Source organism: Anabrus simplex, chromosome 6, assembly GCF_040414725.1.
Source record: "Anabrus simplex isolate iqAnaSimp1 chromosome 6, ASM4041472v1, whole genome shotgun sequence".
In the NCBI taxonomy this organism is placed as follows: Eukaryota; Metazoa; Arthropoda; class Insecta; order Orthoptera; family Tettigoniidae; genus Anabrus; species Anabrus simplex.
In genome coordinates this window covers 287,374,470-287,390,574 of record NC_090270.1, presented here as the reverse complement: position 1 = coordinate 287,390,574, position 16,105 = coordinate 287,374,470, and the positions used below count along the sequence as shown (strand labels likewise).

Below are 16,105 nucleotides of genomic sequence, written 5' to 3'. Positions count from 1 at the left end.
GACCAGGTGCAGACCACTTGTCAACGAGGCTCCATACAGTCTGGTGGTAGCTACATTATGGTGTAGGTTGTGAAGCAGCTCATCTCAGACCCACGGAGCCCACTTCTACTTCTCATTTGATTGTTGAATTAATTTAGAGACTTCAAGACGTGTTGAGCACAATTCTCCTCACCAGATACACCATCTAGACTGGATGACATGGCTTTGAAGAAAGCATGAATTCATTCAGCTAAAGATACACAATTTGCGCGTTATTGCTACTAATGGTGGTGTTTGCTGTGTAATATCAAATGTACAGTGTTTTAGAACCTAAATGGTTGCTTGTTTTACTGTAGTGAACTTCCGATTCACTCACGTTCGAGTTTTCCAGTCGTAACACACACTCATGTTCTCCAACACGCACGACATACCGCAGAACAGTTCACAGGTCTAAACTGACACACTGTTCCAAAAAGCTACAATTTTGTCTCTAGGTAATTTTTATCCGAAACTAATCCATTGGAACCTGTTCATAACGACACATTCCATTTCTGTAGCGTGAAGGGTTTGCACGGTTCATCCAGAAGCACGTGAGTTCGATTTCCCATCAGGAAGTCGAAATATGTAAGAAACGAGATTTCCATATCCGGATGTGCACATTGTCCTGAGGTTCATTCAGCCTACACCAGGTTAATTCCTGGGGAGGTTGGGGGGGGGGGGAGGTGGCCGGGCGTTGAGCTAACCGCTCTTTCAAACTTGCTCCCGAATTGTTCCTGCCTTAAACCTGGACGGAAATCATACAAATATAATTTTAATTCTTTACTTTAGTAGAGAAATTTTTTGAGATTTATATCAGGTAGCAGTTAAAGTCTATTGGCATAGCACAGAAGGCACTTCCATTTTCCGCCTGGAACAGAGTGGGGCAACACCCTCTTCGGTCAGGAGATGGGGTGGGGTGTTGTTGGTGAGGACTGTGTTAGAAAGTATTCATTGGGTGGGGGTGGGGGGTATTCGCGGGGTAGGGGGAGCATGGATGAAACAAGACCGAAAGTTTCACATTAATCTTGATAAAACTCACCCAATAAATTTTATGAGTGGATCAGACGATGTTGTCACATGGTAACATGGGGTCGAAAATAATACCACTTTGATGTGGCTGTGAAAAGTATTTTGTTCTCTTATTATAAAGACGTGACTCTTTCTTCAATCTAAAGCAATAATATAAGAGAAAACCGTATGACAAAATTACAAGGTGAGAGTAAAATTACTCAACGAAAAATGACTTGAAATAAGATGCAATCAAAAAAGTTATTATTGTTGTGAAAAAGTCACACACAGGTGATCCCCATATTTGTATGGACGGTATTTGGATATCAAGGGGACTGACTTTATAAATGCCTAATATTAAAACCAAAATCGAATACTTAAGATGTCGTGGGGTCACTAGAGGCACCACCTAAAATTTGCGGTTATACCCAAACAACACAGACGATTCCACACTTTGCAGAAGGGTTGACCTTGAACTGCCAGGAAGTTACAACAAAGGAAGTGGTAGACGTTTACTGGTATCGAAAAAGACTCCATAACACCGTCGAGACCAGTTTGAAATGCCTTCAGAAACAGAGATGTCGTCACTTTTAGTAGCGTACCTGACCCGTGCAATAGTGTTGGGGACGTAACCACAGAACCAATTGTGCAGCTAAAAGTGTATATTAATTATCGGCACTAGAGTGGATATATAAAAAAACAAGTATTCCATGAAGGATGTAACAATTAACAAACTGATTATTTGAAGCATGTTCTAACCTCATTTACTGATTAATTATAATAATAAATGGTAGAAGAGTATTTGGTTTAGGTGATAACGTACTCAAAATATCTCAGTGATCTCTCGTTAGCAGAGTATGATCAGACGCAATACTTTGTTTATACAAAGTTGGTGCAACATGTAGCAGGTCTTATGCAGGACGAGCTTCTATGCAGAAATATCAAGGTTTCAGCTCATCTAGCGGTCGGAAAGAATTTATCCGGCAGACGGAATCATCTCCTTTGAAGACACAGATGTAATACGTAGGATAAAGTAGCCAAGGGTAAGTTCCGACAAGGAAAAAAAAACATGATTTCTGAACCAGTGGTTAAACAAATGCGCGTACCTGGGAGGCCTCATTATGACTGCGGCATCTGATCGCATTTGCTTCACTTGTGGCACCTGTAGTGGCATAAACCCTAGGAGCTATCTGGCTGAAGGGAGTGTTCTCTACGTACTAGCGTACTTCTTCAGCAAGTCGAAGTGCTACTTGTAGGAACGCTTTAATAAGAATTAGCCTTTAGATCATCAAAGGGACTTCGGTGTGCGACTTCTCCGAGTCCTGAGGACGTACACAAACAAAAGAAACTAATGAAATACTTTGGGGGAAAGTCACGTACCGATTTGCAGCTAGAATGAGCCATACTCCTTGGATAACATTTACCAGACACTCCACTAGGCGTAGTGGCACTGGAGGCGGTAAATGTTAGCTAATACTCTTTTTTTAATACCTATAATAATATTTTTTGTTCTCATTAGAATGAAACACAGACCTGTTATCCTCTATCCCTATCAGTTTCTAGGAATATCGTCACCGACTCCAGTGTAATCTCTCAAGAGGAGTGGCTTGTCTGATATCAACTAAAAATTAAATTAAAACAGGAGAACTATGAATATTTGATCGGAGAGTTCAATGCGCCAAATAGAGACGAAACCTCTGTAAATTAATTTATTTTCACCTTTAAATGTTACCATGTACTGTGGACTGTGGTTTTGTGTAATTTTAAATATTACTTGTGGTGAACTATATTCCGTATTTATGTGAAGCACTTGTTCAGTTTTAGAGGCTGCATGCTATAATTGTGCCTAAGGACGTATGCATGTTAAATCTGCTACAAGCATTTAGAACTAGTCCTTTCTTATTTGACAAATTTTGACACAAAAGTAATACACCAACTTCAAACGCGAAGCAGATGAAGAAGCCAAATGTCTCAATCTGTAGTCGAAACAGTAGAATAGTATTGATCTACTGAGCCTAGATGGAAGTCAACCCAAGTGTTACTGTGCTAGTACCCAGTTACTCTTTACCTGATGGGGTATATGGGAGCAGAGAGTTTACGAACATTACGCATCGTCGAGTTATTGTTTCTCGTATTTAAGCATTTAATTTTGCCAGTGAAGTGAGTCAAGTATCATATCCACATTCTTGAGTATGAGGAACTATTACGCGCCATTCACTTGTCTAAAGACCTTTCTGCGTCTTTACAGAGCACGGAGACTATGACTATCGACTTCGTCAATAAGATATACCTCCAAGACGGCTTCAAGCTCAAGGCAACTTTCCGTCAGATTGCAGTGAACAGCTTTCGATCCGACGCTGAGGAAGTCAACTTCGTGAAAGCTCCAGAGGAAGCCAGGGCAAATATTAACAAGTGGGTGGAGCGGAAGACTCGCGATAAAATTAATGACCTCCTCGCTCCAGGTATGCAATGTTATCCACCAACAAATACAATCTCAGGCAAGAGTACTGTAATCACTTGTTCTCAAAGGTCGCTAAAACTACGTCAAAGGTAATTTTCTTAATTATCAAGATGTTACGTTGTTAAATGTATTTAAATGCTCATAGCAACTTTCCTCACTTCATGCTCTTTCATAGCCCGATGAGTGCTACGCCCGCGTATAGACGGGCTGATGCGGCCGGTCCACCAGTGCTACGCCCGTTTATAGACGGTGCGCGAGAATTTTAATTTTTAGAGTTTCCTGGTTCACTTTCGAGTGCGAAAATGATCTCTGACATGTTCTTCCATCTGTTGGGCATTATGTAGAACTAACTGATCAGAGATTATAGCTTCGGGAAGTAAGTTACAGAGCTTTTTGTAGACATCTGTGGAGTTCATCTGTGATGTAAACAAACGTGGCGGACACAACAATTTAGTTGCTCTTGCAGCGATGTTATTTCGGATCAGAGAATCTCTCAGTTATTAACCACAGCAGAAAGTGATGATGGAGATAATCATTTTAAGGAATTGTTAAGTGTTTTTGAAAGTGAGAGTGCCGAAAATATTGTATGTGAGAGAGAAACAGAGCCTCCTAAACGAAAGAAGAAAAACACGGTGAGTACAAAAGCTATTTTATCGCTAATTTCGTGGCGGATGGATTACTTTTCTTCACCAGAGTTTCAGGTAACTGTGACAGGCTCTGAGGGCCAAGTAGTGTTTGATGACAACCCGAAAATCATTGATTTTTGTAGAAACTTTTGTGTCAGTGGAGTTGGTGCAGATAGTTGAACAAATCGGCATCACAAACAACCGGTAGAAAACATTTAACTATCACCACATTCCAAGTTTGGAAAGTATTTTAAAATATCAAATTATATACTTCTAAGAAGTTACATGTATTAGTTGCCTACAGATTTTAGGAAATAATATTATTTTGGCTCTTTACTTTGTATAAAGACAATGCATGCATGGGCACATAAGTGTAATGTTGTTTTCTCTTAAAATAATATTCAACATAAGTGTAGGATTTTCCATTTGCATTCAGATTTATAAACAACCAACATTTATAAACATTTTAAGCTAATCGCCCGACTGATAAGTTAAAAATTGAGCCTTCTACAATTTTTTTTACACACGAATGAAAAAACTCAATCCTGAGGTACCAAACAGTCAACTGGTAACTCAGCACTTAAAAGGATACTATATTCAGTCAATTCTCATTTAGTTCTGTCGCCCTCATAGAAGCCTGCCTTCAAACTTTTCTTAAATGATCTCAAAGAGCTTGGAAATATATCCAGTATCACCCTCCGTAATTTATTCCGTTCCCTAATTCCTTCTCGTATAAAAGGTTTTTTTAAAATCTATTAATCGTATTATATTTCCAAACTCTAAGAACTCATTTCAAGCGGATTCTTCTTCTAATGTCATTCCACGCCATCTCTCCACCGACAGTTAGTGACATACCGCTTAGCGAAGCAGCCCGTCTCGTTATTCACAAGTCTTACCAGCCCAATAATTTCGTAACACTACTATTTTGTCGGCAATTACCAAAACAAAATCATGCATTTCTTCCTTAGATCGTTTCCAATCTCGTAACAAGTAATCCTGGTGTGGGGCCCATATAATGGAATCGTACTCTAATTGGGGTCTTACCAAAGACTTACACGGCTTCTCCTTTACATCCTTTTCACAACCCCTATATACTCGTATAACCATGTGAAGAGATCTGTAACTTGTATTCACAACCTCGTCAAAGAAGTTGCCGCAATTTCACCTAGAGTGATGCACATGAGTTGATTTCACTCCACCAGAACAGTAATGAAACCTAGGAGAACATTGCCTATTAGTGAAACTTAAAACCCTGCCATTCTCCACAGTGTCACAAGGTGCGCACTCCAACCGGCACACATGACATCCTTGACTTCTCATTTTAGTGAAGATAGCACACAGTGGAATGTTTCAATTTTTCATAAATTGGTATTGTTGTCAACAAGGTTCCGGAATGTGTCCTTAAAAATCAACTTCCAGTTAATATTCCAATAAATATTGGAAGGCTAATACCGGGTAATTTTATTAGCCTCATTACATTATTTGATGCACGAGAATGTGTATCATCACCTACTTGAGAATTTGGAGATCCAATGACTTCTCCAACTGTGCTTCAACAAGATCTATAACATCTTCAAATTCATGGCGATAATCGACATGGGGGTCAAAATTATCTTCACCGTAAGATCCCAGTTCGACTTGCATGTGTTTGAACTCTACATACCAGCAAGCAGCAACCGGCAATAACAAGCTCAGAATTTACGAAGGCAGAAATAGCTGTGAGACACTATTTTTGAGTAAAACGCGCTTTTTAGTTTAATCCACGTTGGCTTAGAGATCATGTAAGAACAATAAACAAGACAAGGTACGCTATATTTCAAGACAGATCGCTCTGATGGGGAATGGCGACTGTGGTGGTTTACTTGCTCTAGAGCCTAGGGTGCTAAATTCATCTAACTTACTGCAGTTCCACATGATATTTCAATCTATTCTTTGTTAACTTACACGTAATGTAGCAGGCTCGAGGAATTTCTTATGAAATCCCATTACGGATAGAGGGCCAAAATGAAAAAATCTCTCGTCATGCAGCCAATGTTATTAGCATCAATCATAGAATAACATCAGTACAAGGAAGATGCAAAGAAAAATCATTTACCTAGTCCCAATCTAATGTGAACTGTAAATATCCAATAATCTCCTTGGGCAGAGATAGACTCCAAATCTGCCAGATCCTAGGAAGGAGTTCCGGAAACCTTCAAGCATGCTCCCAAATAGTTTTGAAGTATATTTAACAAATAAAACAATTATTAGAAGATAAATTACCAAAGTGGGATGCCAAATAATTTAAAACATAATTGTCAAGACAAAAATTACTTTAATTACAAGAGCATAAAGTTTCGACAGGACCGTGGGAAGCATTTCATCAGGAAAGAGCGGGAAACCTTTATCCAAGTGACACTTAGCTATCTCGTGGCAAAATCCTGAGACCAGGAAATTCTTGATGTCCGATATGTCCGATATGTATGTATGTATATGTAATTTTTCTGATTAGTTTAGACATGTAAAGTGTTTCAAAACCAGTCAGATGCCAAATTTGGCACATATTGCACAATATCCCCCTATAGGATTCACGTCAATGGCCAAGCATGTATAAGCTTGAAGCGGCGAGTCTGTACCTGCGTTACTCGTGGACCAGAATTGGCGCGTGCGGTAGTTACCTGGTCGATGATTGAAAATGTGAATAAGAAACTGCAAAACCTTAACTAATGTGAGTTAATGCCTTACGCATTTTTGAAATCCATTTTTTGTGTGTGTAATAGTGGGCTAGTATAAATTTCCAGGTAGATAACTTGTCTACAATAAGATTTATCTTGCGTGTCGGACTTTGATTCTTTTGGAAACCAGGCGTGTTGTTGTAGGAGTGGAATTTGTAAAATGTGGACGGGCGATAAAGTGATGGTGGACGAAGGTGATAACTTGCAAGAAATTAAATATGCAACCTGTCGTCTGTGAACTCAGCATTTACTGAGCTTTGAACATACCGCTGTCCTCTGCTCATTTGCGCATGCAGTATCTCTCCAAGCTCAGCTAGAGACTGGATGTAACCTTAGTCCTACTCTCAGACCCGGAAGTAGCCCTGCCCAGATCCCTACAGTTAGTCCCATAAGAGCAATGTATTGTCCTCTTATTTTACAACATGTGTAATTGCCACAAGCTAGTCAGCGGATCGCAGGCGTGCTTAGTTCGAGCCCCAAAGAAAACAATATTTAACTTAAATTTACACCATGGATTTGTCTCGGGGGACATACATTTACTACCATGGACAAGATAAGGAAATCTATAGCTATAAATCATAGTAGGCAGACCACGACGTAGGAGTGAGGAAATATTAATTTTACATAAATTAAGCAAGTGACGGCCGATTGATGTAGGTTACAGTTACGGTTAGGTTAGGATAATGATACACAATGACCGTCGGTTATATTTTGATACAGTTAGATTCAGTTACAGATAGTTACGATATACAGAGAGACACTGCTACGGTTAGGTTAATATAAATACACAGGGACGGTCAATTAGAGACACTGTGACAGTTTGGGGTCGACACTCCACGAGTGATTAAACATTACCAACCGTGAGAAATTAAATATAATGACACAGTAAGACTCAAGACACAGTAACGTAGTAGGGGACAGCCAGTTAACAGTTCAATAAGGTAAGTAACCCAGTGCACACCGATTATCCAAGATTGTGCACCCAGTAAATCCAAATAAATTACCACATAGAGTCACCACACAGAAGCAGTTAATGCAATAAGTAAATACAAGTAAAAGGCAAGACAACTTACCTCAAAGATAAGAATGTGGAAGGTGCCTTAGGATCGTTACAATTGTGACGTAGATACAATTTTCCAAAGTAAACCTTAAATATTAGTGCACGACCTTTATCATGTAAGGATAAGCCGAGGATGTTAGAATATCGGAATTTTAATAAGTACGCAAAATGAACATTACACGACATAAAATAAAAGAAGAATAAGTCAACGGTTTTTGAAATCATAGATCAAAGGATGGAGCAAATAGATAATTAATTTCTTTAAATCGCAACCACCAAGGAGAGAAATGAAACCAATCTTTAGCACGGTGTTATTCTAGAACAACCTGCATTAATTAACAGGACTCGGAAATACAGCAAACCCCGAAAACGCAAATCAATGGAGATTCACTAATACACGGTACCGACCTGGTACAATACCAAATAGGTTGGCACGAAGAAACAGCTAAATTCAGAATTAGGAAATAAATCGCAGGAAATTCCATCAATCACACCACCAAGGCAATACAATCACAACACTTCAGGAGCGTAACAGAGCAAGCAGATATTTCTGCTAAATACAATATTCCATACATAAAGTCATAGGTCAAAAATCCAGAATGGCATCACAAGCACTGAGAAGTAGTTACCGTAAGGGTCCACACCAACTCAGTAAGAGCTTTCCTGAATACGCAGAAGTTTCTGCCGAATACAATATTTCACGCAAAGAAATCACCAGGAGAGATAACACGGATTCCCCCAACAAACAATCAGATACCGGGGAAGGAATTAAGGTAAACCAATAATAATAATAATAATAATAATTCCATAACATTCCAAGTCAAGTTCAGATCAACCAATTCCAACCGTAATCCGTGCCAGTCTCGAACCAACTCACCAGTCATCGCATAAAATCAACAATCTCAATCAATATCATTAACAAGAATAGTCACCAAGACGACCGCAAATTAAAATTAAAAACAGACAGTCAACGAGTGACAAAACGCCGTTGAACGGATTGGTATTCATTTTTCTCAGTTCCTTTTAGAACAATTAATAACATTTTACCACCCAGGGTGGTTGGTGATGAAGATTAACCTTACAAAACGGTTAGGCACATTTAGCTATTGCTAAGTATTAAAATGACGCAGAACTACATTTCTTTTAATTAACAAGTTGATGGCCTCCAGAAGGGCAGGTCTAAATTAACATAACTGACCATTCGAAAAATAAGTACAAGAACAGGTAGAAAATGTGATTTAGGAAAGGGGTCAGTTATGGACGAATGATCAAATAAGTTTCTGTTACTAGCGAAAATGCCAGGTCGGGAAGAGAATCCAGAATGATAATAATAACGGTACAAGCACAATTTACGTTAACAGACAGAAGAAATGATAAAAACATACCAAAATTCCCACCCAAAAGGGGTGGAAAACCAGGGTAAACCCTGGACAAATGAAATCTCTTACATGACGCGTCTGTCTGGTACAAAGACAGGAGTAAAACTGCAAGATGGCTTCCCCAACACAGGTCAAGGCCCCAGCGTTCTCGCTAGTAATAGGGAGCGAGGGGGAGGGGGAAACAATACAGAAGTACACATACAATGGTATGTATACCTCTGCTGACATCAAAAGGAGGACGAGGTTCAAGGAGATTAAAAATTAGGTATCAACCTTACGGGGGGACATACATTTACTAGCAAGGACAAGACAAGGAAATCTATAGCTATAAATCACAGTAGGCAGACCACGACGAGTGAGGAAATATTCATTTTACATAAATTAAGCAAGTTGTTACAAAATCGAACACTTCAACAAATGCTCTTCTCAAGGCTCAAAGTGGAGTTCTTCTTGAGTTTAAATGAAGGGAAAACAGCAACTGTGCGCCGACACACGTTTTAAATGGGATTGCGTGGTTACACTACACTCCTGGCTTTCTTTGTTTGTTTATTTAACCTTAAGATTGAGTTCAACTCGTCCTACACACTTGACATCGCAGCAGATATCCTAGCCATACACGTTATATAATTTTCTTCGGAGAACGTCCTGGTCTAACAGTACCAAACGTTTGAGGGTGAGGTGTATATAGAGAGATAAATTACTTTATTGGCGTAGTTAAGACAGTTGGCCCTTCTCTTACACTAAATAAATGATACATTAGAGTCATAATTAATACTGCCGTAATTAATATAAGTTAAAGCACAATTAGACAACGTAAACATCATAATAGCATGATCAATGAATGATCAGAAATGCACAGTTCACTCGTATCCTGTTGTACCTCCTAACGCTCTTTTAAGTGAAACTGTGGTTGGTGTTCTTTTGACGTCATCCGGTAAACGGTTCCATTCTCGTTTGGCAAACACAGAGAATGAGCTGTTACATGCGGCAGTTCCATGGTGAGGAATGACGAACAGGTTTGATGTTTGAGCACTTGTATCTCAGTTATGAACATTTGAGAAGTAACGGAAACGCGATAAATGCTAAGATGAGGAAGTTGCAGTAAGAACTCGGCGGAGGAGAGTCAAATTATGATGGTTACTACGAACATGGAGACGTGACCACTCTAGTTCTAGGAAAGATGGTGACGAGGGGTCTTTTTTCTTCAATTCCATGCATGTATCGTACATGAATTTTGAGTGCACTTTCCTCAGGGAAAATTGCGGCCTCACTTCATTAAAAACAACATCACAATAGTCAAAACGTAGCTTTAAAAGAAATTCCATTATTTTTTTAAGCTTTGTCAGGAATACAGATGTTAATATGTATATAAATAACTTTTTGGGACCGATGATCTAGATGTTAGGCCCCTTTAGACAACAAGCATCATCATCATCAACGAAAACCTTTTGGCAGATATATAAGACATGTGCACACTAATTCATGAGTTCGTCCATGATAACGCCTAGATTCTTCACTTGTGGTACAAAAGGAATTGAAACGTCTTGGAGGATTACTCTTGGCAACGGACGTTTACCTATACTTGTCATTTGACTTTGATTGCCCATAATGATTATTTGCGACTTTGCAGGGTGCAATTTCAGGCCTTGTTCTGCAGACCAATCACTAACAGCCTGTAAGCCAATATTTAGTAAGTCGATATTTTCCCCGAATGTCTCGTATTGTAGAATTTGTGTAGAGTTGAAAGTCGTCGGTGTACATATGGTATTTGCAATGTCATTCACAAATAGTGTGAAAAGAAGAGGACCAAGCACAGAGCCCTGTGGGACTCCTCTGTTCACGTGGCTCCACGAGGAAACGATTCCAATAGTACCTTTTACATGTTGTTGACGTACGTGAAGATAGGAATGAATTCAAGCAATCGTATTCTGAGGAAAAAGTGGAGCTTTCAGTTTTACAAGTAGTATGTCAATGTCCGCTCCCTATTGCTTGTCGAATGCCCTCAGTCACTTTGAGTAAGGCTGTAGTAGTACTATTTCCTAGTCGGAAACCGGACTGGGAAGGATTAAGGAGATTGTGCGTTTGAAGGTACGCAGACACTTGAGTATGGACTCCATACTCGAAGGTTTTAGATAAAGCCGATAAAATAAACATTGTACGATAGTCTCCCTCGTTCGAATTCGTTTGACTTATCGGAAGAGGTAGCACAATAGCCTTCTTACAGAGAGATGGCTATGTGAAGTATAGAAGAGAAAAATTGATTATATGAGTTAAGGTTGGTAATATAAAATCAAGAATTAATTTGACCATATCAGTCCGAATATCATCAATTCCTTTCGCTTTAGTGCTTATTCTAAGGACTGCTTTTCTAACTTGGAGGGGCGTCACGTAACTGAAATAGAATTTCCCTATGTCAGAGGTAGGGTATGTATCGTAATGGTTCATAAGTCTCTTTTTGTCGTCAGGTCGTACTGCGGAGGAATTAGTAGTAAAGTACTCGTTAAGAGTCTCGAGAAGTACTGTCATTTCGTCCCTGTTCTTGCTCTTCGTAACTCCAAGGTTGTTAATAGATTTCCAGAGTGTCGTCGCTGTTCTACCGTTAGGCTTAATTAAATTATAAGCGTGCCGTAGTTTAGCATTTTGTATTTGATGTGTTGTCTTGTTCCTTAACATCCTATATTCATCAAAGTTTTGTACGAAAGGGTCATTTTTTGTGCTATCTGTGAGCGCAGTCTCTTTGTTTCATTAGTTGTCTAATTTCGTCAATTAACCACGGTGAGGGTGCTTCAGATATTCTCGCCCGCTACTTTGGAGCATACTTGTCAAATAGTTCCGTTACTTTTATATTAAAGAAGGTGACTTTGACGTCTAGATTGATATAGTTCGTTTTGCTATGCCAGAGTATTTTGCCTGCGTCATTCAAGATTCTATCTTAATTTATTTCTTCAATGGTAGATAGGTAATACATTCTTGGGATGGTTTCGGTGGCCGGAGATTATACGAGACGTTTATTGCGTCATCTGCAGAGATAGCAGGTATAGATGTTTGACCAATATTAAGAACTCTGTCTGAGTTGCTGGTAACGATAAGATTTAATAGCGTATGCGAATGAGATGTCTAACGAGTCGGAGAGAGAGGTAAGATGTTCATATTATAGGAGTGAAACAATGTTTATATCGCGTGGATTCGGAAGGAGTTGCGTCAATTAAATTTGTATTTAAGTCTTCCATAATTATTGTGTCAGGGTAGTCTGGCAGTAGTTTAGTTACGTCAGTTTCAAAATCTTATAAGTGTCCTGTGTTCGGAGGCTTATTAGCTAATCCTACAAGGATTTTAAACCCGTTCGCTGATATTTCTACAGACATGCATTCTGCTTTCTTCTCATACCTGCCTAGTGAATGACCTAACATCTTGGGTTTAAGGCTGGTTAAGAAATAGCCACATACCCCTCCACCCCGCTTGTGGGTGCGGTCATTTCTCAGAAGCAAGTAGCCTTCAAGTTGGCACAAAGAAGGCGGGCTCTTATATGTTAACCATGACTCACACACCAGTAGGACATGGAAAACAACCGGGGTGAACATTTATGCAAGCTCGTCCAATTGGGTGGCTGCTAATAAGCTTTGCCCGTTTATATGACAGACGCGTAGGGCCCTGGGATGTTGCGAGACGAAATTCTTAAGAATACTAGCGGTACTTTTGTAAAGGTTAGTGCAAGAGGGTGAGGGGAGTGGGGACAGTGGAAGGATGGGAGAGGGTAGCTGGTCTAAGGCGATATAAGGTAGCTGTCAGAGGAATTTATTTTATCACTCGTATGTGTTGCCAACTTGGAAAGATTAGAATTACCAAAATGTACAAATATACACGAGTGGCCAGGAGGAATTTAACGCTAATTGTAGTGGGGTGCAGGTAAAGAAATAACTGGGCCTAGACTGTTCTATTACTTAAAAGTAAGAGTAAATTAGGGATGTCGTGTCTAAGTTAATGAAATACAAATTTAAAATATTTAAAAATAAAAGTTGTTTAATGAATAACAAATCATAAACAAATAAGAAAGCAAATGCAATTTTACTGCCACTAGGTTTCTTTATAATAGTATTTCCACTCGAGGTCCAACAATTGCTCTGCCTAGAGCGGAGAATGTCAGCCTTAAGGACTGACAATCTGGTGAAGGTTAGTTTTCGCTTATTGCGAAACACTTCCTGCATTGGTCGGTAAGATGCGAATTTGACAATGATTGGCAGAGGATTTCCTGCAGATTTAGATCTGACTCGGTGACAACCATCATTGTCTTGCAAATTCACATTCACACTTATCTCCCTAAACATTACTGCAAGTTCGTCCATATATTTACTAACAATTTCCTGTCCCCCGAAAATTCTAACGTTAGCTCTTGTACTGTATTGTTCCAGTGAGTCACATCTTGCAGTCCTTAAGGCTGCCATTCTACCCTCATCTCGAGGATTTATTTATCCCGGCTCTCGAGTTTTGCGTTAAATTCTTCCACAATTTCAGATTGAACTGGATAGATTTTCTAGTTCCTTTAAGACGAGTTCTGTCACACGCTCCGATGTGGCGGCTACTATATTTTCAAGGAATTTACCATAGCTGATGTTTTCGTTTAGTATCCTCGTGGCTGTTTCTTCAACAGGGTTGGCACTGCTGCGGGTGGCACTACTGCTCGGGACACTGGCTTGCTGCAGCCTATATTCCTTGAGAAAACATTACTTAATATTGGTGAACTGATTTTACAATGACTGATACTAGCTGGTGTGACTCAACACTGCATCACCCACTCATGCTCCACTTATTTGATTATTGTTTGGTCGAAGGAGCTATACCAGATGAATGGAGAGTTGCTATAGTAGCCCCTGTGTATAAAGGCAAGGGTGATAGACATAAAGCTGAAAATTACAGGCCAGTAAGTTTGACATGCGTTGTATGTAAGCTTTGGGGAGGCATTCTTTCTGATTATATTAGACATGTTTGTGAAATTAATACCTGGTTCGATAGAAGGCAATTCGGTTTTAGGAAAGGTTATTCTACTGAAGCTCAACTTGTAGGATTCCAGCAAGATATAGCAGATATCTTGGATTCTGGAGGTCAGATGGACTGTATCGCGATTGACATGTCTAAAGCATTTGATAGGGTGGATCATGGGAGACTACTGGCAAAAATGAGTGCAATTGGACTAGACAAAAGAGTGACTGAATGGGTTGCTATATTTCTAGAAAATAGATCTCAGAGAGTTAGAGTAGGTGAAGCTTTCTCTGACCCTGTAATAGTTGAGAGGGGTGTTCCTCAGGGCAGTGTTATCGGACCTTTATGTTTTCTTATATATATAAATGATATGAGTAAAGGAGTGGAATCGGAGGTAAGGCTTTTTGCGGATGATGTTATTCTCTATAGAGTGATAAATAAGTTACAAGATTGTGAGCAACTCCAACGTGACCTCGAAAATGTTGTGAGATGGACAGCAGGCAGTTGTATGTTGATAAACGGGGCTAAAAGTCAGGTTGTGAGTTTCACAAATAGGAAAAGTCCTCTCAGTTTTAATTACTGCGTTGATGGGATGAAAGTTCCTTTTGGGGATCATTGTAAGTATCTAGGTGTTAATATAAGGAAAGATTTCACTGGGGTAATCACATAAATGGGATTGTAAATAAAGGGTACCGATCTCTGCACATGGTTATGAGGGTGTTTAGGGGTTGTAGTAAGGATGTAAAGGAGAGTGCATATAAGTCTCTGGTAAGACCCCAACTAGAGTATGGTTCCAGTGTATGGGACCCTCACCAGGATTACCTGATTCAAGAACTGGAAAAAATTCAAAGAAAAGCAGCTCGATTTGTTCTGGGTGATTTCCGACAAAAGAGTAGCGTTACAAAAATGTTGCAATGTTTGGGTTGGGAAAAATTGAGAGAAAGAAGAAGAGCTGCTCGACTAAGTGGTATGTTCCGAGCTGTCAGCGGAGAGATGGCGTGGAATGGCATTAGTAGACGAATAAGTTTGAATGGCGTTTATAAAAGTAGGAAAGATCACAATATGAAGATAAAGTTGGAATTCAAGAGGACAAACTGGGGCAAATATTCATTTATAGGAAGGGGAGTTAGGGATTGGAATAATTTACCAAGGGAGATGTTTAATAAATTTCCTATTTCTTTGAAATCATTTCGGAAAAGGCTAGGAAAGCAACAGATAGGGAATCTGCCACCTGGGCGACTGTCCTAAATGCAGATCAGTATTGATTGATTGATTGATTGATTGATTGATTGATTGATTGATTGATTGATTGATTGATTGATTGATTGATTGATTGATTGATTGATTATTATATAGCTCCCTTTAGAATACCGTAACACCTTGTAATTCACTTAAACTGAGGAGTCGGTCTTACGCACGTCCGTCACCCATGGGCTACTCGAACAAATTATCTAATACTCTCGCTGGAGTAACAAACAAGAAATGAATTAAATCGTGCATCAAAACCACGCACTATAAACCACATCAAATAAAATACACAAACAATTTGGAGAACATTCATATGATGCCACATTTTCCATTCAAAATTAAGCATGCAACGTTCACTCTGGTTTTCTCACACTATTCCAATGGAGGGTGATCAAATAGTATTTGCTGTAAGGGACATACGTTACACGAGAACTATGAGATATTTTAATCAATTCATTCCCTATTCAACGTCGACATCCTGTAATAAAACGCATGGCACAAATAAACAGAGTGGACGTTAAAAAATCAATAATTAATTCAACGTTGGTCCCTGAAAAATAATCAATAAATTACCCTCTCCGGACATCGACGCATTAACATATAAATATCTTCTC

General features: G+C 39.3%; 1 protein-coding gene across 1 annotated transcript in view; it reads left to right on the top strand.

The window, feature by feature from the left end:
- LOC136875754 (ipis-1) overlaps positions 1 to 16,105 on the top strand; it is a 96,902-nt gene that overhangs the window by 26,313 nt on the left and 54,484 nt on the right. Inside the window, exon 4 of the mRNA XM_068228289.1 lies at positions 3,275 to 3,488. Within this exon, the coding sequence (XP_068084390.1) occupies positions 3,275 to 3,488 (214 nt within the window). The remainder of the gene's footprint in view (positions 1 to 3,274; positions 3,489 to 16,105) is intronic.